At 39.3% G+C, this 20,419-nt stretch overlaps 2 protein-coding genes and 1 non-coding gene across 7 annotated transcripts in view; 1 reads left to right on the top strand and 2 right to left on the bottom strand.

Moving 5' to 3' along the window:
- FAM185A (family with sequence similarity 185 member A) overlaps positions 1-20,419 on the bottom strand; it is a 106,860-nt gene that overhangs the window by 7,959 nt on the left and 78,482 nt on the right. The window lies entirely within an intron of this gene.
- FBXL13 (F-box and leucine rich repeat protein 13) overlaps positions 1-20,419 on the top strand; it is a 273,539-nt gene that overhangs the window by 245,658 nt on the left and 7,462 nt on the right. For 3 of the 5 annotated variants that reach the window (XM_025378208.1, XM_025378205.1, XM_025378206.1), the window contains 2 exons: positions 8,354-8,488; positions 18,186-18,349. In XM_025378208.1, coding sequence (XP_025233993.1) covers positions 8,354-8,488; positions 18,186-18,349 — 299 coding nt within the window. Of the gene's footprint in view, positions 1-8,353; positions 8,489-17,946; positions 18,005-18,185; positions 18,350-20,419 lie in introns of all 5 variants that reach the window. The other 2 variants (XR_003118472.1, XM_025378209.1) reach the window with 2 other exon arrangements.
- LOC112621878 lies at positions 6,368-6,474 on the bottom strand. Its single transcript, XR_003118813.1, has one exon. It is a non-coding gene; the product is annotated as a U6 spliceosomal RNA (small nuclear RNA).

Below are 20,419 nucleotides of genomic sequence, written 5' to 3'. Positions count from 1 at the left end.
CTCCATGTAGCAACAATTTTTTTTAAAGAACTCAACATTGATTTCTATTTGTTTTCCAAGATTAAGTCATTCAGTAATTATCAAAGCATGAGATTTCAATAACTCCACCTCTTCTCTAGGGTTACAAGTTGTGTTTATGGTTCGCAACAGAAGCAACGGAGGACTCCTTTCCAAAATGACTTTAATTATTGGCCTTTGTTGCAGCAGAAGCTCTGAAATCTCTTGTATGGGGAGGTGGAACGTCCAGATATTTGAATCTTTTATCTCTTACCATATTGCTTGGCAAAGTCTCTCTTCTCATCCAATACTCCAAGTTATGATTAGGAAATAATTGACTAAACTGTCTATGATGGAGATTCCAGAGGGCCTTTGGTTTAGAAGTGTTTTACATGTTATTGGGAGAGGAAACTAAGGAATTCCTCTGGTAGAATGAAGGGTAGTGGGGATATCTGGTAGCTTGTGGAGAAAGCAACCCCCCACAAAACCTGGAATAATTAAGAGTTTTACTGTGGAAATCTGTGCTGCATGGCTATCCATGCCAAGGATAGTTTCCTAAACTTTATAATAGAACAACATACCCCTGGAGACCCAAGACACCTGGAATCAACTGGAAGTCACAGATAAACTCTTGCCAAGATACCCAGGCATTATTTCTTCAAAGCCCATGAGCAAAAGAAATAAACAGTATTCTCTGTGGCTCCTGACACTAGTGTGTTTCTAATTGTGGAGGCAGTTCAAAAGAATTAGAAATTTGCTAGACTTCAAAGGATGTGGGATTTGACAGTTCGTCAGTTTCCCATTGTCTGTAAGGTTCCAAGGGATACTGGAGTCATGGGTACTATGTTTTCTTGGCTGAAAAACAGCTGAAGCTGAGAACACCCCACACCAGTCCTGGCTTCTTGCCCACTCCCATTGGGGAAGAACCACTCTCAGACAACTGAAGCACTGCTGAACTTGCTAAATGAATGTGCACATCTGTTCTTTTCATGTTGAGGATTCACAGAACAGAACTAAAAGAGAATGTGTTAAAAGGAGGATAATCAATAGGAGCCCTCTCCCACTCTTTAAGCCGCCCCTGGAACATTAGTTTATCCTATGTAAGATGAAACTTGCCAAAAGTTAAAAAAAAAAACTGTCAGATTGTCTGAAGGCAAACATAAAAAAACAGGGAAAATAAACATCAGAATGTTTGCTTCTTTTGTTTCTTAAACCTCTGTTTAGGTTTTTGATATGTTTTTGATCCTTCTTCTATGTGACACACCTAGGCTTTGCTCATTGTGCCTCGCCTGACATAAACAAATGCCTGTGGCATGTTTCACAGGAGCTATGATTTCTCCTTGTTATAATTTGTAATAACCCTCCCTATCAGTTCCAGTTAAATTTTGTTTATTATATTTCCTCATCCTAAATCCCTCATCACATACATCACAGATAGGATCGTTCCAGGATCTCTCTGGTTCACAGACAAAACCCAGGGTCCGTGTCTTCCAAGAGCTTTTAGAATACACATTTTCTTTTCATCTTCTAATAGGCCTGTGAGATAGGTAGACAGTTATTTTCATTCTCCTCTTATATATGAAGAAACTTGAGGTTAAATGACTTGTTCATGGTCACATAGATACAATTTCAGATTCCAGGCTCTGTTTTTTTCCATTAGACTGGTAGCCTCCCTTGATTAGATCACCTCTTATTCTATTATGTCCACAAATGGGAGGTGAAAGCAGTACTGATAATAGTTCATGAACTCATTATTTCTTAGAGATCCTTAAATGGAGGAGGTCATAGGATGGTGTGACTGTCCTTACAGTAAACATTTTGAGTTGTCATTTTCTTGGGAAACACTAAGAACAAAAGGTGAAGTGTCTGGCTGTGCAAATAGACACCCATCAACTCTTTCAGGCTGATTATTTTAGCTTAAGGAATTCCCCCACCTTTCTTGTCCCACAGAGGACCCTGGACTGGTGCCAGGTGATTGGGCCACTAGGCACCCTTTTTTAAAATAAACTTAAATAAATGGAAAAAGTGTGAGTTATGCCACAGGCAACAAGAAAAATATCTGATTGCCTTATGGGTAGTCCAACCCTGGTTCATTTTTATTTTGGAGAGAAAATCTAAAACCTGAAGCTGTTCTAAAATTTTTCTCAACAAATTCTAGTTACCAAATACAATTCAAAGATATTTTGTTTTGGTCTTTTCGTGGTCATCTTTCCTTTTGGTTTTCCCAATATACATTCTCTTTCACTGCTTACCCTTTCTGTTCTTTAATTTCTTCCAATTTGCCTTCTTTTTATGCATCTGTGATATTTTATATGTTAAAAATGATTCCCTTATTTTTACAAAATGCTCAGGATCTGTGTAGCCAGTAAGCCATCAAGATTTACTGGCAACCAAAGGTGTGCTGTTGGGTAGGCGTCTCCGGAGAAAGTACGTACTCCAGCAAATGAATAACACAATTTTTTTTGGTGTGATGAGAAAATATTAAAAGTCCTAGAAATGTTAGATTCATTTTTTATCTCATACATTTTATTTTATATGTTTAAATATATGATATATATTTGAATAGTTATATGCCTATATAATTTACAAAGTACATTAATATACATTTATTGAAAGCGTATGCTCAAAATATTTTTACTAGGCCAGGCACAGTGGCTCACATGTGTAATCCCAGCACTTTGGGAGGCTGAGGTGGGCAGATCTCTGAGATCAGGAATTCAAGACCAGCCTGCCAACATGGTGAAACGCCATCTCTACTTAAACATACAAAAATTAGCTGGGCGTGGTGGCAGACACCTGTAATCCAAGCTAGAGGCTGAGGCACGAGAATCTCTTGAACCCGGGAGGTGGAGGTTGCAATGAGCCGAGATCATGCCACTGCACTCCAGCCTGGGTGACACAGTGACACTCTGTCTCAAAAAAAAAAAAAAAAATTTTTTTTTACTATGGTGTTCATGATTTTAAAAATTTGGCAATCAGCCACAGAGAAGCAGTGCATACAAATAATACTACTAGCTACTATCTACTGACTGCTAACTATGTGCAAAGTACTGTTCAACTGCTTTATTCATATTAACTCATTTAATCTCCCCAACAACTCAATGAAGTAGGTGCTACTCCTCATATTAAGTGACTCCTATGTTATTCCCACGCCACAGATGAGAATATTGAGGGGTAAGAGAGGTTGAGTAACTTATCCATAGACACAAAACATCTCATGGCAGGATTTGAACTCAAGCCAGTGGGCCCCCAGACTGTGCTCTTAACCAACCCTGTATGCTGCCTCTGGCAGTTACTGAGCCAAGTGAGAAGAAGGACAGGGCTTAGTATTCTGAGGTTCATCTAAGGAAGCTCATTCTCCTCACTCCTGTGCTGAGAAGCATTCTTCATTCATTTTGGATACTCTCTCATCTTGAACTAATTCTGCAGGCCAGGTGTTGGCAAAGATAAATTAGACATGGATTCTACCCTCAAGAAGCTACAGTCAATGCAGAAGATAAGACGCTTATATGAATAACTATAATACAAGTAGAAAGTGAGAAAGTTGCCTGGGCGTGGTGGCTCATGCCTGTAATCCCAACATTTTGGGAAGCCAAGGAAGAAGGATCACTTGAGGCCAGGAATTCGAGATCAGCCTAGGCAACATAGCAAGACCCTGTCTCTATAAAAATTAAAAAATTAGCCAGGCACAGTAGCATGCACATATGTGGAAGACTGAGGTAGAAGGATCATTCAAGCCCAGGAATTCGAGGCTACAGTGAGCTATGATCATGCCACTATGCTCCAGCCTGGGCAACAGAGCAGGACCCCATCAAAAAAGAAAGAAAAGCTTATAAGAATTTGAGAGCGCATTTCTTCCACAGGGAAGAATTGGGGAAGACTGTAGAATAAACCACATTTGAGCTGGTATGAAGCCAAAGTTTATCCCTCAAATCACCATCTAATTTTGTAACAACTTTCATCATGAAAGTGTCTTTGGAAATATTTGTTTTGGTCCTTGGCCTTGTCCCCCTTTCCCTTTCAGAGTCCTCTCCATGTTTTAAAACAGTGAGCTCCTCTGAGGCGGGGCCTTCGCTAAGCCTTGCTCAGCCTGGTTTCCCTGGCAGGGAGGGTGGGAATGCAAGAGTGGCATCTCCGGGAGGGGCAGCTTCAGGCTCTGCAGTGTTTAGTTGTGGTGCCAGGCCATGACCAGTCACACTTGCTCTGATGCCCAGTGGGAACAAGGCCATTGTTGGTGGAGTGTAGTTCTGCATCTCATGGGATATGCGATGTAGATATTTTGGGCCTCAAATACGAGGCCCAAGAAACTGAAGTTTTTGTATTTCGTTGATCTCTTAAAATTGTGGAAGTTGCATTTTAGCCTTTGGGGCAGCCAAAAATGTCTTCATTATAGAAAATGGTTCTTGCCAGCACATTTTTTCCCCAGAATTACCAACAAACAAGGAAAAACTCCCCAACTTTGCAGTAGAATTAATTGGGACCTAATGAGGCGAATAGTCAAGAGATGGTGTTACGGGTCTGCAGCACAAAGTGAGCTTTTCTAAGGCTAGAAGCTGCCACCTGTCGAAGTGGTTTAAATCAGGATTTTGGCAGAAGCACATTATTGTGACAGTCAATCAATGTGAGTGAAATTCAGTCTCCGCTACATCCCCTATTTAGGAATGTAGTCATTAAGCCCCTACACTGTGACTCAGCTCAGAAGACACAAGAAGGAATGATCTAACTCGCTGAGAGATATGGAAGTTTTCTTCCAGATTGTTAACCCACAGCAAAATTGGCTGATACACGGGAGAGGAGCCAAACTTTATAATGTTAGCATTTTATCTCTGTCTTTACTGTAAAAGATTTTGACTTGGAAGAAACTTAGTGTTGTATTTTCCAAGAAAAGAAAATCGGCAGCATGGATAGAAGTATGATTCTGCAGCACTGGAGCCAGAAGTGTATACTGTAATCTTATCTGTAGGGGGAAATGGAATTTCATGAGTGATTATGTTGAAACATGCTTGCAGATTTAAGTACTTAATATGACTTATATGTGTTTAAAGGAAAACACAGATTATAAGAGGGGAAAAGTTCTGACTTTAGTTCGCCAATCTGCCACTGATTTAGCATAAAGCCTTAGACCAATTTTTGTGCCTCAGGTTTCCCATGGATGAGAATGGTACCATGAATGTATCATAGACCTTGTAATCATTTTTAAATTATTTTAAAATTTAAAATCTCTGAGAACATTTGGCTTTAAAGAATATTAGAGCTTTTAAAAAGGCATAAGGCAGAATTGATTTGAGCAGTCCAAGACATTGGCAGATGCTACTGAAGAGGATTTGCAGACACAAAAAGCCTTGAATCTCCCTTTAAAGCTTGTTTCGTCTTTCAATAAATTATTCTTATAGTTTAAATATTCTTTCTTGCTTTAATTTTTCTCTGGTTCCTTTAACTCTGTCCATTCTCTCTAACAATGTTAATGTCTCTAACAAGGGAAAACAATGTCACTTTACTCCTTGCAACATAAAAATTCTTGTATTATTAAAAGAGACTTCTTAATTTTCTTGAATACATAAAGGATCAGTGAACCAACTAGTATTTATTGAACACTTACTGTGTTCTAATATGATGTTTGGGAAAGGGCTATGAAAGCAGATTTCCAGGCAGTACAAGAGACTTACTGCATTCTTATTGAATCTCCAAACTGAGATTCAAGGCCACTGATTGCAGTAATTCAAAGGTAGATTCCTTTCTGTACCTCCTTGGGTGTGCCCCACTATGTTGATTATCTGCAGCGACAGGTCCCAAGCTATCTCCTGACAAGCTGCCCCTTCTAATTTTTGCCATCACGTAGTTGCCAGACAGGACAGATTTTCATGCAATACAGGAATTAGTCAAATACCCTAAGTGCTGAATCAGTTGAAAAAGACAAGTTCTGCCTGAGATCAAAGAATGAATCACTGTTGGCTTTGTGGTCAGGAAAAGATGATGACTTAGGGTTAAATAACCAATATCTTTCAGTTTTTCTCAAAGTACAATACATGTGTGCATCTTTATTATTATTGGTGTCATGTGCAAATCCTGATAGTAGTTAACATTTATCTTATTCTTTTTAATGGCTTTAAAATTTCTAACTGACAAATAAAAATCGTATATATTTATGAAGTACAACATGCTGTACACACACACACACACACACACACACACACACACACAGTGGAATGGTTAAATCAGGCTAATTAACATTCATCACCTTACATACTTATGATACTTTTTATGGTGAGAACATTCAAAATCCATTAGCAAATTTCAAGTATACAATACATTATTATTAACTATAGTCATCATATACAATAGATCTCTTGAACTTTCTCCTCCTAACTGAAAAAAAAAATTAAATGTTTCACAAATCTGTGTCATCCTTGTTCAGGGGCCAGGCTAATCTCTGTATTTTTTTTTCAATTTTAGTATCTGTGCTGCTGAAGTAAGCACTAGTTAACTTTTATGGGGTCTTCACTATGTGCCAAGCACTAGCCAATGTGCATACTGCCTCTCAACTATAACACAGTATATAAAATCTTAGAGATAGCTAGAGAATCTATTTTGTGCTAAGAGCCACATCAGGTATATATATATTATTTCATATAATCTACACAACAACTCTTTGATATGGGTATTATTATTACCATTTTGCCCAAGGAGACACTGGGGCTCTGAGAGGTTCAGTAACCTACAGTAGCAGAGCCAGGCTTCTCACCCCACTCTGTGTGATGCCACAGTCCTAGTTTTAACTGTTAGGCTACACTGCCTCTCCTGGAAATCTTCCCTATTCTGTTAACTTGCTAAAGAAAATAGCTGGCTAACTAGTTCTTTCCAAACTTCCTTAGGGCTAAAACAAGAGAAAATTGGCATAAGCAGTGGGAGAGAGGCCCACTGGTGGTTTTACCTGTAAACCGTCATTCTGATGCCCAGGCACTGACCCTTCTCTTATTCCTGAGAGGAAAATCACATGTAGTCCAATGGACATCTATTTTTACATATAAATAAGAAGTGTTTTAGTAACCCACTAGGGTTACTAAAATCTAGTACTTACAACTGAAATTAATGGTAAACTATCATTTATTGAGGTCTCTAACTTTGTATTCTAAGAGGAGCTGCTTCATAATGAGGCAGAATCCTTAAGAGTGATTGAGCACATGTAGTTATTATAATCTCACATTTTGGGGGGGAAATTTCCTCCCTCTCTTTCTTTTTCCTTACTTCTTCTCTCTCTCTTTCTTTCTATCATGGTTTCCAATTTCCACTCCTATTGCTTTTTAAATATATTTTTGCAATGACAGGTTTACTTTTGTGGATCATTTTGTTCTTGTATAACTGCTGAGTTGTGAACTTTTAAGTGTTATTTCCTCATGGATTCTTATCACTGAGTTATTTTTTAACTGAAAAGTAGGAATGAAAATTAAGAAGTATTGATATAAAGGAATGATTTCCAGGCCTTTTTCTAGCCCTAGATGTTTCAGGTGAACATTTCAGCATTTCGAAACAATGCTAGAGAGTAGATATTATTTTCCCTAAGTTAAAAAAGAGGAGCTCGGCATGGTGGCTCATGCCTGTAATCCCAGCACTTTGGGAGGTGAGGACGGTGGCTCACTTGAGGTCAGGAGTTCAAGACCAGCCTGGGCAACCTAGAGAAACCCCATCTCTACTAAAAAAAAAAAAAAAAAAAAATAGCCGGGCGTGGTGGTGCACGCCTGAAATCCCAATAGGCACAAGAGGCACAAGATTCACTTGAACCTGGCAGACGGAGGTTGCAGTGAGCCAAGATCACACCATTGCACTCCAGCCTGTGCAATAGAGCAAGACTCTCAAAAAAAAAAAAAAAAAGGAAACTGAGGCTCAGAAAGGTAATAGCTTGCTAAGATTTCAGAGGTAGTAAGTGGTAGAAATGAAAGTAAAACTCGGATCTGTCTGATTCCAAAGAATTTGTTCTTTCCATTACATTCCACTGTCAATCTTGGAGCGTCTGCCATCTAATCTTACCCTCAGATTTCTTTTCTTCCACTCATTTGGCTGAATGTAATTAATAATTACTGACCATGTGAGTCAAATTTCATTAGACCTAACTTCAAGAAAACCAAATTTTGTTAGCAAGTATTTGAATATCACTAAGCTGTTAAGCTGCTTTGTGAATATCTTTTGCTATAAAGAGATGTTGGATGTAACATGGGTTTTTTAAAAATTATTTTTTGGGGGCATCAAGATCTAACATCTGTATTTCAGGGACTGAAATGTACATTTAATAAGCTGCTATTAGTAGGATAGCTCTAGATGACTAAAGAAAAGAAAAAATTGACCTTGGAATTTCTTGCAGGCATTCTGCAAAAGCTCACTGATCTTGGAACATTTGGATGTCTCTTATTGCTCCCAGCTGTCAGATATGATTATCAAAGCACTGGCCATTTACTGCATTAACCTCACGTCTCTCAGCATTGCTGGCTGTCCAAAGGTATGTGCAGGAGTCAGGGCTCAAACATGTTCAATTTAAGCACTGCCATGGGACAAGGCAGGACAGCAGTCAGGGCTGGACTCAGAATGTGTTTTCTTTGCCATGGTTGAGGTATTCATTGGATTTTTTTTTTCTATCCTCAGATTGGAAATAGCTTATGATTCCGTTGGTGTCAAAGTAGAATTTTCCAAAAGTTAAAAATATAATTTTCATACAAATATAAACATGTGTCAAAGATTTCTTTAATTCACTAATGAGAGGACCAACAAAATGACAAAGCCAGTACGTAGAGCATTTGAATGAACTTAGTATTTATAGGAACTGATGAAAGAATGTTGGATTAAGAGTATTAGGTTAGATCTAAAAATGTCTTACAAGTTATTAAATCTATAACCTTGGGGTTACAGTTTCTACGAGATACAAATAATTTGCATCTTTCCTGGACAAAAATATAACAATTAACATATAACTTCATTGAGCTGGGGCCTTAGTGAACAGTAAATAGTATGTCAAACAAAGGCATGATTTCCTACAGAATTCTCCAGGTAGGCCTGTTAAACAGTGTCCTAGGTTGTCACTCCAAGGACATACCATCATCTTTTGTGTTATTTTCAAGCGTTTTATAATTTTTCTGAACCTCTGTATATAAATGAAGTACTCATTATGAAAAATTTGATCTACATGTAAAAGCTTAAAGAAGAAAGTAAATATCCATTGTCTTATCATCACCTGGACATAACCATTGCTGGTATTTTATTCTTCTAGATTTTTTTTTTCTGTGCACAGAGAGATTAGAAATAGTTATAGAAAGTTTGTGTTTTGCCTTTTTAAAAAAAATAACAGAATCATACTTTCCAAAATACATTGTAACCTACTTTTTAATATACTATGGACATATCTCCATGTAAAGAACTAGAGATCTCGGGTTCTGGATTAATAATAGTAGACTGCATATACACATATAATTTTGTTCCTCTTGAAACCCTACCAAAACTAGACATGAAGAGTGAGGGCCCACATGGATAAGGAAAACAGGAGAGGAGACAAGAGCAACAAAAATTTGGAAGCTTGAAAATAGATGGACTAATTTAGCAGACCAGAAACTGCTTTGAATCCTAAGCCAACAGTAGAGAAAGCTGGAAAAAAAAATCTGATTTACACCACAATCTTCAAGCTTGGGAGCACCGTGTACCTTTGGAACTGGCTTAAGAGTGGTGATGAAAATAATGATGACTGAGTTAGAGATTCTTAAGAAGTAGATAGATCTCTATATTCCAGCTTCTGCTCCATAAATCTGGGCAACTGTCTCTCCCCACCCTAAACAGAAGCTTGGAGATTTATTTCCTAAATTCTGTTTCTTCATCCCTGACACTATGGATATTTTGGACAAGATAATGCTTTGTAGTGGGGTGTGTGTGTGTATCCTATGCACTGTACATGTTTAATAGCATGCCTGCCCTCTACTCACTATATGTCAGTAGCACGTAAGATCCCATCCCTCCAGACCTTACCAAATGTTCTCTGGTGGAGGCGAGGGCCAAAATTGTTCTTTAATTGCCCACTACTCTAGAGATAGTAAAACAGAGGGTTGCTAGGCTAACTAAGTGACTGAATGCTGAGTGCAGAGATATTCAAGCACTTTTTCCAACTGAGCATCAAGAACTTGGTGGCCAGATCTTTTTCTCCAGGTGGGAGATTGGTAGCCTTTTCTCTGGGAACCCTGACTAGCCCAAGATGAAAGACCTAAAATAACTGACGGCTGGGTGGGGGGTTCCCAACAAATAACCCACCTAGATCATCCTTCATTAAAGCTTACAATAGAGATGCATGTACTCAGACCTTCCGATTAGTTTTTAGTCCTCCACTCTTAATCATGAACAAAAGGATTACCAGATATAAGAGGAAGGTCTCTAAAGTGGAAGATACTGATCAACACAAATTAACAGGAAAAACTTGGAGTTAGCAAAATATGAAGAAGGAAGAAAACTAAGAAATCTTTTTGAAAATCCTCAGAAATTACAAGGTTATTAACAATCTTGTTCTATTCTATTGTGCACACTGAAGGTTTTTGTTTACTAGAGCATCCACATCAACTCTCAAGATGCCCTATGCTTTATTTAATCTAGAAGTTCAGCTTCTATGTTGTTTGGTTTGTATGGTTAGCTAATTGTACTGCAATAAAAAGGAGGAGGCGGCAGGGAAAAAGATGTGGTAAACCATGACAAAACTAAGCCAAAAAGTTCACAGCAAAAATTATTTTTGTTTAATAATATAGTTGTTTAGAACTATGGGAACCAGATGGCTTTCTGGTCAGCATCATCTGGTTCTATCAGTGAGCTGGGTCAAGGGACCCAGAACACTAGCAGCACTGACCAACTGACTCTCTGCAGCTGAAACAGTGATAGTTCACCAGGATTCTTGCGTTCATAGCACACAGACATATGGGCAACACATGGTTTAGTGAGAAATGAGAACTGCTGTGGCTGTAAAGCAGGCACAGATGGAGACTGGGTGTCTTAGTGGCTCTAAAGCAGAAAGTAGGAGAATGAGAAAAGAAGAGGCTCCAGTGCAAACAGAAAACAGGGCAGAGGATTTTGTTTGTTTGCTTGCTTTGGTTTTTTGTTTTTTGTTATGAAGGTTGAGGGAATTCCTTCTGTAAACTGTGCATGGATATTGTCTTGCAGCCCAGAAGCTAAGGGGGATGTTAAACAAATATGCATGAAATGCATCACTCTATATCAAAAGTTTAGAGGGAGAAAGAGGAAGAAAGTGGAGTCGATTATTTTAGAACTCGGATATAAAGGAGTAGAAAGGTTTAGCTTTACCATCTGAATTAATTCTGGTCACACTGTGAGTCAGATGAGCATCCTGATTCAGATGTGGGGCCCATCATCTGGACCAATCTGAATACTCCTCAACTCACCCTGAATTCATAAGGCTGTGGTCCAGCCTAACATATTCCACTTATGTCGATTTTGATGAGCCGTAAAACATGTTGGTATCTGGTTCATCATTCTGTGCCAGGTTTTCCAAAAGTCCACAGGTGAATTTTGAATGGTCATCTTATCCATCCCCAGAAAGGCCAGCTTTTCCTTGCAACTACCTCACCTTCAAGGTCAGTCAGTAGTACTGTGACCTCATCCTACTCGACACTAAAATGCCAAGGAAAACAAAGATAGCTGCAAATCAGAGGAAAAGCTGGTTGTTCTGGGGCCAGTTCAAAGCACTCAGCAGTGCACTAGGCCCTGTGATTAACACTGTCACTTTTGACCCTCATGACTGATGTGAAGTAGGAGTTAGTAATGATTAGAAAGAAAAGGGGGTGGGAAATGAGAAAAATTAAAGCGAAGCCCTGAACAAAATGTCTCTGCAATACACCTCTGAGAGGGATAAGGTAAGTGAAAACAGGCCAGTGCTTTAGAACTGCATTTCTGTCCTAAAAGCGTAGGTGACGTGAAGCAGGTCCACTGTGCACTGGTTACCAACTTGTCTGAGTCTAGTGAGACAGGATTCCTGGAGAGCCTGTTTCCCAAGGCTCAGGAAAGCTGCTCAAGATGGATGAAATCTCAACTGTAAATGTTCCACTTGCACCACAGCTGAAGGACTCTGGAAGGTGGACCACCTTGGGTTTTATAACCTGGGGTTCACTTGACCCACTGGGCTGAAGCACAAAGATGTCCTGTTTCTCGGGGGAATTGGAACAGAGCCTGGCTGTTCCAGTCAGTACCCCCTATCCTCAGTCTCAGGATGTTACATCCCAGCACATTCTATAGTTATGCTTGAGAATGACGATCTACAAAAGGGAGAGAAGGGGTGTGCCCAAGGTTACTTGAACTGTCCTGCAGGTGAAATACATCTGAGAAGGTGATTGAGCCAGGTCACAAAGCCCGGCTGCTCTTCCCTAAGGCCCCGGGCTCAGTTAAACCTACACAAACTTGTGAGCTGGGAGAAATCCCCAGGGCATGCACAGAATTTCTCTTATACTAATATGGTAAAACATTTTACCCAAAAAGTTTATTATTTGGAGAAATGTCTCCAGACCACTGAAACACTGGGAGATGAGAGTAAATACTATTTTTTGTCTGTTTTAAATTACCCTTATTTTACAGATGGGGAAATTAGGAGTGGAAAGGTATAGAGTATTGAGCAAATAGGATTTAGTGAGGTAACTTTATCCCAGTTCCACAGACTTGTAATGTAATGGGAGAGGAGTAAGAGATTTGCTACTTCTGGGATTCCCCATGACAACCCTACCCTTTTCAACCTTTATTTTCTTAGTGCAGCTGGCTAACATGTTTGGAAATTCTTTCAGCTTCGAGGTTTTAAAATGACCATAAGGAAAATCAATTAGAGGTTTCAAAATGGTCATAAGTTAAAGAAATGATCAATGGGTCATATTTTACTATATATTACAAAGGGTGAGATTTCTGGCACATGGTATTGGCTGATCTATTGCTATGTAACCAGTCACTCTCAAACTCGGTGGCTTAAGACAACTACATTTTATTTTCTCACAATCTTATGGGCCAGGAATTTGGGCTGGTTTCGGCTGCGTGGTTCTTCTGATAGTGGTTGGCCCCAGGGTTGCCCAAGCAGCAGCAGTCATCTCTTGACTCCCCTTAGAGCTGGTTGGCCTAGGGGACCCAGCTGGGACAGCTTCCTCCTGCTTCATGTGGTCTCATCCTCCACCAAGCTAGCTGAGCTGCTTCAAGGGCAGTAATACACTCCAAGAGGCTAAGGGCTAAAGGCAGGAGCTGCAAGGCATCTTGAGGCCTGGCTCAGAAGAATATGACTTCTGCTCCATTCCTTTGGTCAAAGCAAGTGACAAGGTTATCTTAGATTCAAGAGGTGAGGAAACAGACTCTACTTCTTCCTGAGAGTAGCTGCAAAGCATTTGTGGCCATTTTTAATCTACCACAGCTACATTCTCACAAATAAATGAAAATAATACAATAGAGCTCGTAGGAAATAGCCAAATATAGCATAATATAACATAATATGCAAGAAGATAATTTCCTAAGAGCTTCTCCCCCTTTTGGAAATATATCTTATATATGTTAGATATATTTATTATATATTAGATATATTTATTAGATATATATTTTATATATATATATATGAGACAGGGTCTCACTCTGTCTCCCAGGCTGTAGTGTAATGGTGCAATCACAGCTCACTGCAGCCTTAACCTCCCAGGCTCAAGTGATCCTCCCACCTCAGCCTCCTGAGTAGCTGGACTACAGGCATGCCCAGCTAATTTTTGTATTTTTTGTAGATATGGGGTTTCACCATGTTGCCCAGGCTGATTTCAAACTCCTGGGCTCAAGTGATCCTCCTGCCTCAGCCTCCCAAAGTGCTGGGATTACAGGCATGAGCCACCATGCCCAGCTTATATTAAAAATATTTTTATTATATTTAAAAGCCCTCCCACAGTTCAGGGGCTTAACAAAAAGCTAGAGCAAAAACTTGGACTCTCTTTTTTGGCCTGACCTTTAAAACACATTATTTCTTACTGCATTAGATTTTTATTAGTTAATATCTCATGAAACCAACTGTCATTAACCTAAAAGTTCATTTTGTGGACTATTCAGCCCCTTTCTTGCCGTCCATCTTCAAGGCAGTTTTTTCTTGGGATGATCACCAGAAGTGCTAGTAAAATTACCTGACTTCCAACACAATCAAAACAGGACTTGGAGGGGAGGGGGCAAAGGGGAGGAGAAACAAAAGTATAATTCAGCAAACTGAAAGCCAACAGTCAAGTTCTCTTTTGTATAAAGAGGTTCTACTAAAAAAAAAAACAAAAAAACAAACAAAAAAAACCTATCCCATATATTAATGGCAAAGGAAATGAATAATCAAAATTATAGCTACCATTTATTGAGTGCTTTCTTTATGCTAGTCACTGGTCACATACATGTTCTCCTTTAGTTCTTTGGCAATCTTGGGTAACCATTCTACAAATGGGGAATCTGAGGCTCAGAGAATTTAAGCAACTTATACCTATGGTCACAATTGAAGAGTGCCAGAGCCGGGGGATTCAAATCAGAGAAAATACTACTAGTAAACGATGTGGAAAAAGATCCAACATAAGAAAGAAATCCAACTTAAAACATTATTATTTGAAGTATCATTTATTACCTACCAAATTGCACATTTTTTAATGGTAATGCCCAGTGGTTGGCAGAGGGTCAGTGAAACTGGTCCTTATATTGTAGATAGCATTACAGATGGGTTTAATCCTTTTGTGAAGCAATATGAAAATACGTAAACAAGAGCCACAAAAGTGGTCATACCTTGTCTTTGCCCACTTTCTGTTGTGTATAACAGAATACCTGAAACTGGGTAATTTATAAGAACAAAATTTATTTAGTAATATTACATTTCTGGAGGCAAGGTCAAGGTGGAGCATTTGGTGGAGAACCTTCTTGCTGGCAAGGACTCTCTGCAGAGTTCTAAGGCAATGCAGGGCATCACATGGCAAGGGAGCTGAGCATGTTAACAGGCTAGTTCAGATCTTTCTTCTTCTTATAAAGTCACCAGTCCCACTCCCATGATAACACATTAATCCATTGATGAGAGCAGAGCCTTCATGACCCGATCACCTCTTAAGGGCCCTACCTCTCAGTACTGCCACATCTTGGATTAAGTTTCAACATGAGTTTTGGAGGGAACAAACATTCAAACTATAGCATACAAATCCACTTTCTGAAATCTATCCTAAGGTAAACAGTCCAAAACTTGGAAAAGACTATATTTATGAACAGTCATCAAAATGTTATTTAAATAGTAAAAACTTACGAACAATGGAAATGACCAGAAATATGTGAATGATAAACTAAACTACATCTACTAAATAAAACATTTTATAATAATTAAAGATTGTGAATATGAAGACTGTGCAGTAGTATGAGAATGCACTAGGAAAAACAAAAAAGCAAGATGAAAGCAAGGTTTGGTGGTGTGCAGCTATGTTTCCAGCCCCTTGGCAGGCTACGACAAGAAGACAGCTTGAGCCCAGGTGTTCCAGGCCAGTCTGGGAAACATGGTGAAACCCAACTTGAAAAAAAAAAAAAAAAAAAAAAAGGCCAGGCACGGTGGCTCATGCCTGTAATCCCAGCACTTTAGGAGGCCAAGGTGGGCGGATCACTTGAGGTCATCAGTTTGAGACCAGCCTGACCAACATTACTAAACACACAAAAATTAGTTGGGCGTGGTGGTGGGCACCTGTAATCTCAGCTACACAGGAGGCTGAGGTGGGAGAATTGCTTGAACCTGGGAGGCGGAGGTTGCAGTGAGCCGAACTCATGCCACTGTACTCCAGCTTGGGCAACAGAGGAAAAAAAAAAGGGAGGATGCAAAATAAATGTAATTACTATATTTACAAATCTGTTAATGGGGTTAGGAATGGGGAACTAGCAAGAAATATTCCAGAACACTAAAAGTAGTTATGTTAAGGTGATAAATTTGTAATTGTTTTCTTTTGCTATTATTGCTATTTTTTGGCAATGTGCTTATATTATTTCTAAAATATAAAATAATTTCATTTAAAAATAAACCAAAACATTTTTTCAAGGAATCAAAAGTAGTTGTGTTGGAAGTAACACAATCTGCCCAATGAGGCTGAGACCAGGCCCTTATATCTGGGAGTTAAAAATGTAGCAAAGTTATTTCCATCTCCAGTTTCCAGCCCTTAATCCATAAATCCCAACGACATCACGTCAGTCATTGAACAACTTGAGCTACTGATCTGCAGGAACTGTCAGGCTCTTTTTCAGCTCTCCTAGTATCAAACCAAACCTGCTACTCTGAACTCCACCTTCCCTGGACTTTTCCATCACTTTGTTGTCCCTCCTTTTTTCTACAATTCTGAGGGCTTTTTTTTTTTTTTTTTTTTTTTTGTCTTTTATCAATAACATCAGATCCTCAGAGATCAACCTATTATGGCAGGAATGTCTGAGACATTTTTGTGGAGTCAGTTGTAATGTTTAACCTTGGTCCTGAGCGTGTTCTGGAAACAAAGCATGTTTAGACAATGACAGCATCTCTTTTTCCAAAGTTAAAAAGTATATATTTCAAACTGAAGTGTTTTTCTGGATAATTCTTTTTTTTTTTTTGGATAATTCTTTTAACTTTATGTTAAAACAAGAGCCAAGCCTCATGGCCTATGTTTTTTAGAATATTCAAACATTTAAAATAAGAAATTGAATGCAGTTGGAAAAAAATTCCTTTGGAGGGAGTAATCTAGTTGATTCTGCAGCAAGGCTCAGTTTAGCTATAAATTTGAAAGCTAGTCCTGGAGTGAGTGAAATAATCTAAGTAGTATAGTTGAATTACCTCTGTAGGACATCTGGGCAAAACTGTGAGATGTTGGAACCCTTGGCAGGATATTTCAGAGTGGGATTTGGGTAGTATCTGTGGCTTCTGCTTCTCATTCTCCCCTTGCTTCCAGACATCTGTCTGGCCTACTTGTCCCTTTCCAGAACTAGGTTACTCCATCTTTTTTACATCTAAACCAACAGTGATGTCCAGGTCCCTTCTCATAGTAATATGAGCCTGTCTGCAGATTAACTTCGGAGGATATATATTTTGTAGTTTTGTAACATGTAATGTTATTAAACATATATTTTCACATTGATGATGCCTTAGAGAGGATTTTTAACTTAAAGCCAAATCCCATCTCTGTAGCATTTCATAAATTGCTCATATTGGTGTAACAGGTATTACTAAAAAATTTTGATGAAGTTTCCCATTCAAACCAGAGGACTCTTAAATGAAAATAACAGCAAGATCACAACTTTGTGTGTGTGTGGGGGGGGGCGCGTGGGGCACAGGGTCCCGCTCTGTCACTGAGGCTGTGTCACCCAGTGCAGTGGCGTGATCTTGACTCACTGCATCACTGACCTCCCAGGCTCAAACAATCCTCCCACCTCAGCCTCCCAAGTAGCTGGGACTACAGGCACATGTCACCATGCCCAGCTAATTTTTGTATTTTGTATTGGGAGTTTCACCATGTGGCCCAGGCTGGTCTCGAACTGGGCTCTAGCAATCTGCCTGCCTCAGCCTACCAAAGTGCTGGGATTATAGGCATGAGCCACCGTTCCTTACTAAGATCATAATTTCTATTGGTGCTACTTGAGGCAGATATTTTACTGTTCTGACCTTATTTGGAAACAGCTAAACAACTCACTTGAATTGTAGGCCCATTATGTGACAAGCTGGGGGAAAGAGAATTTGCAAGTGTCTGATTTTGTTACTCTATTTGTTATGAATTGAATGTTTGTCCTTCAAAAATTCTTATGTTGAAACCCTAACTCCCACTGTGACAGTAATAGAAAGTGGGGCCTTTGGAAGTAAACAGGTTTAGAAGAGATCATAAGGGTAGAGCTCTCATGATGGGATTATGGCCATATAAGAAGAGAAAGACTAGAGCTCTCTCTCTCTCTCTGCCATGTTAGAAGATAGCAAGAATGGAGGCATCTGCAAATAAGGAGGGACTTCCCAAGACACCAATTGCAGGTACCTCTATCTTTATCTTGATCTTGGACTTCCCAGCCTCTAGAACTGTGAGAAATAAATGTTTGATGTTTAAGCTACACAGTCTGTGGTAGTTTATTATAGTCGCCCAAAGTGACTAAGGCACTGTTCTTCCCTGAGATAGTGTTTGAATAGCCAGTACTTACTTTGGCTCTGTGTTCAGATTACTGACTCAGCGATGGAGATGTTATCGGCAAAATGCCATTACCTGCACATTTTGGATATCTCTGGTTGTGTCCTGCTTACTGACCAAATCCTTGAGGACCTTCAGATAGGCTGCAAACAACTCCGGATCCTTAAGATGCAATACTGCACAAATATTTCCAAGTAAGTATGTACCTGACTATGACAAACTTTGAGAACTACTTTCTGAGAAAACATAGTATATGGCTATAAGGTTCATAATACATAGCAGCTTTCAGTGTTAGGAAGTGTCATTTCATTTTATTTTTTGCCTAATTGAAGCTAACATTGTGAGCTGTTCTAAAATGGCCTTTGTGGTTTCCTATCCCTTTTCCAGTAGGCCTTTTACTTTAAGCATCTTCCCTTCCTTGACTAAGCAGGTGTCCAAAGCTTTAACTCTAGGTCTTTCTCTGCTCATTTCTCAAAATACAGTCCATTCAGTTAATCTCCCCTAGAGGATTACGAGAATCATCTGATTAAACAAGCTCACAAGTTTTTGCCTCTTGACTGAGGGCAAAAATGTGCAAGTATTTTAACTGACCTGATAAAGTAACATATGAAATGCTTAAAATGAGAATCCTTGACCATTCCCTGAAATAGAAGATAAGGTTCTATTGGGCAGGTGTGAAAAATTAATACCAAGAATTAATATTATCAAAGTATAAAGTGCACAATGTGGCCCACGCATGTAGATTTCACGGATGAACTTTCTTAATTAAGTAGTTATGGCATGAGCTGAACCATGAGCTCTGGTTACTTGAGGCCTGAGGAAGAAAATGGTTTCTTATCCAAGGAAGTGTGAGTTAAAATGAAATGGAAAAAAGAAAGAAAAATTACTTGTAAAACAGCCATTCCCACTGGGCCCAGGCCTGCAGCAGGAGGGCAGCCAGCTGGAGCTGGATCGGAGAGAAGGGGGTAGGTCCTTGAAAATTTTTGAGGAGGGGTGGAGACTCAACCCTTCATGATAGGTCTGGAGATAACTCTGATATGAATACTATTAACCTCATTTAAAGAACATACAATGAAATAGGGTCCTAGGAGTCTCTGCCAAACTTGTTAGATTATTAACAGACAACTTTGGGCAAGATGACAGTGAATGAATAATGTGTTACTCAAAGGAGTTTAGCTTCTAATCTTTTGATTGTATTTTGCCAATCACTATTTATAAGAGGTAATATTACTGAACTTCTAATAAGTAAGATTCTAGAATGAATGGAGATTTTCTGGCAAGGGGCTCTTTGAACCTAATCATGGTGTGATGCTATGGTTTGAATGTGTTCCCCCAAGTTCATGTGTTGAAAATTAATCCTCAATGCAACATTATTGAGAGGTGTGACCTTTTCAGAGGTGATTAGGTGATGAGGGCTCTGCCCTCATGAATAGACAAATGCTATTATCGTGGAAGTGAGTGAGTTATCATGGGAGTGGGTTCCTGATAAAAGGATGAGTTAGGGCTCCTTCTCTCCTGCTATGGGATGATACAAGAAGGCCCCTGCCAGTTGCTGGCACCTGATATTGGACTTCCCAGCCTCTATAACTATAAGAAATAAATTTCTTTTCTTTATAAATTACCCAGTCTGTAGTATTCTGTTATAGCAACACAAAATGGACCAAGACATATGGGACACTGAAGTATGATTAATATAGTGACTGGTCAAGAAGACCCAGGATATCCAGTAACATCCGAATCCTGCCTTTAACTGCTCAGTCTTCTTGCTGGGTCTCTAGATTTAATAAATATACGTGCAAAAAAAATAATAATAATAAAACAAGGCATAGTAAGACTTGGCTACTAGCTGGGCTTTGTCCCAAAACCCCAATGCAGAACTCTAATTAACCGGCTATAGCTATGAAAAATTCCATTGTCTAAGCCGTGACAGCCAAAGCCTATTTTGTCTTCTGCAATCAAACTTGGCTGTCCCTATCCACAAGAAGCAGGCAGAGACTTGGCCCTAATGCTTAGAAAGGGGCTGGTTTTGTGTGTGCACTTCGTTGTCTAAAGAGGCCACACCACTACCCTTTAGTCTCCCTGAAAGCTCCACCTTTGCTTAGCTCTAGCAGGAAAGAGGCCTAGAATCCCTTGATTCCATCTTTGTCTAGCGATGGAGAAAGACAGTCCTCACTGCAGAGTAGCTTGGAGAGTCCCAGTGTTTGGACTAGTAAGGCTCCAGAAACATCTGTCTTTGTGTCCAACATCTAGGAGAGGGTGCTACT

Source organism: Theropithecus gelada, chromosome 3 (genome assembly GCF_003255815.1).
Source record: "Theropithecus gelada isolate Dixy chromosome 3, Tgel_1.0, whole genome shotgun sequence".
Lineage (NCBI taxonomy): Eukaryota > Metazoa > Chordata > Mammalia > Primates > Cercopithecidae > Theropithecus > Theropithecus gelada.
The sequence above is the reverse complement of the archived record's forward strand: the minus strand, read 5'-3'. Positions and strand labels throughout refer to the sequence as shown.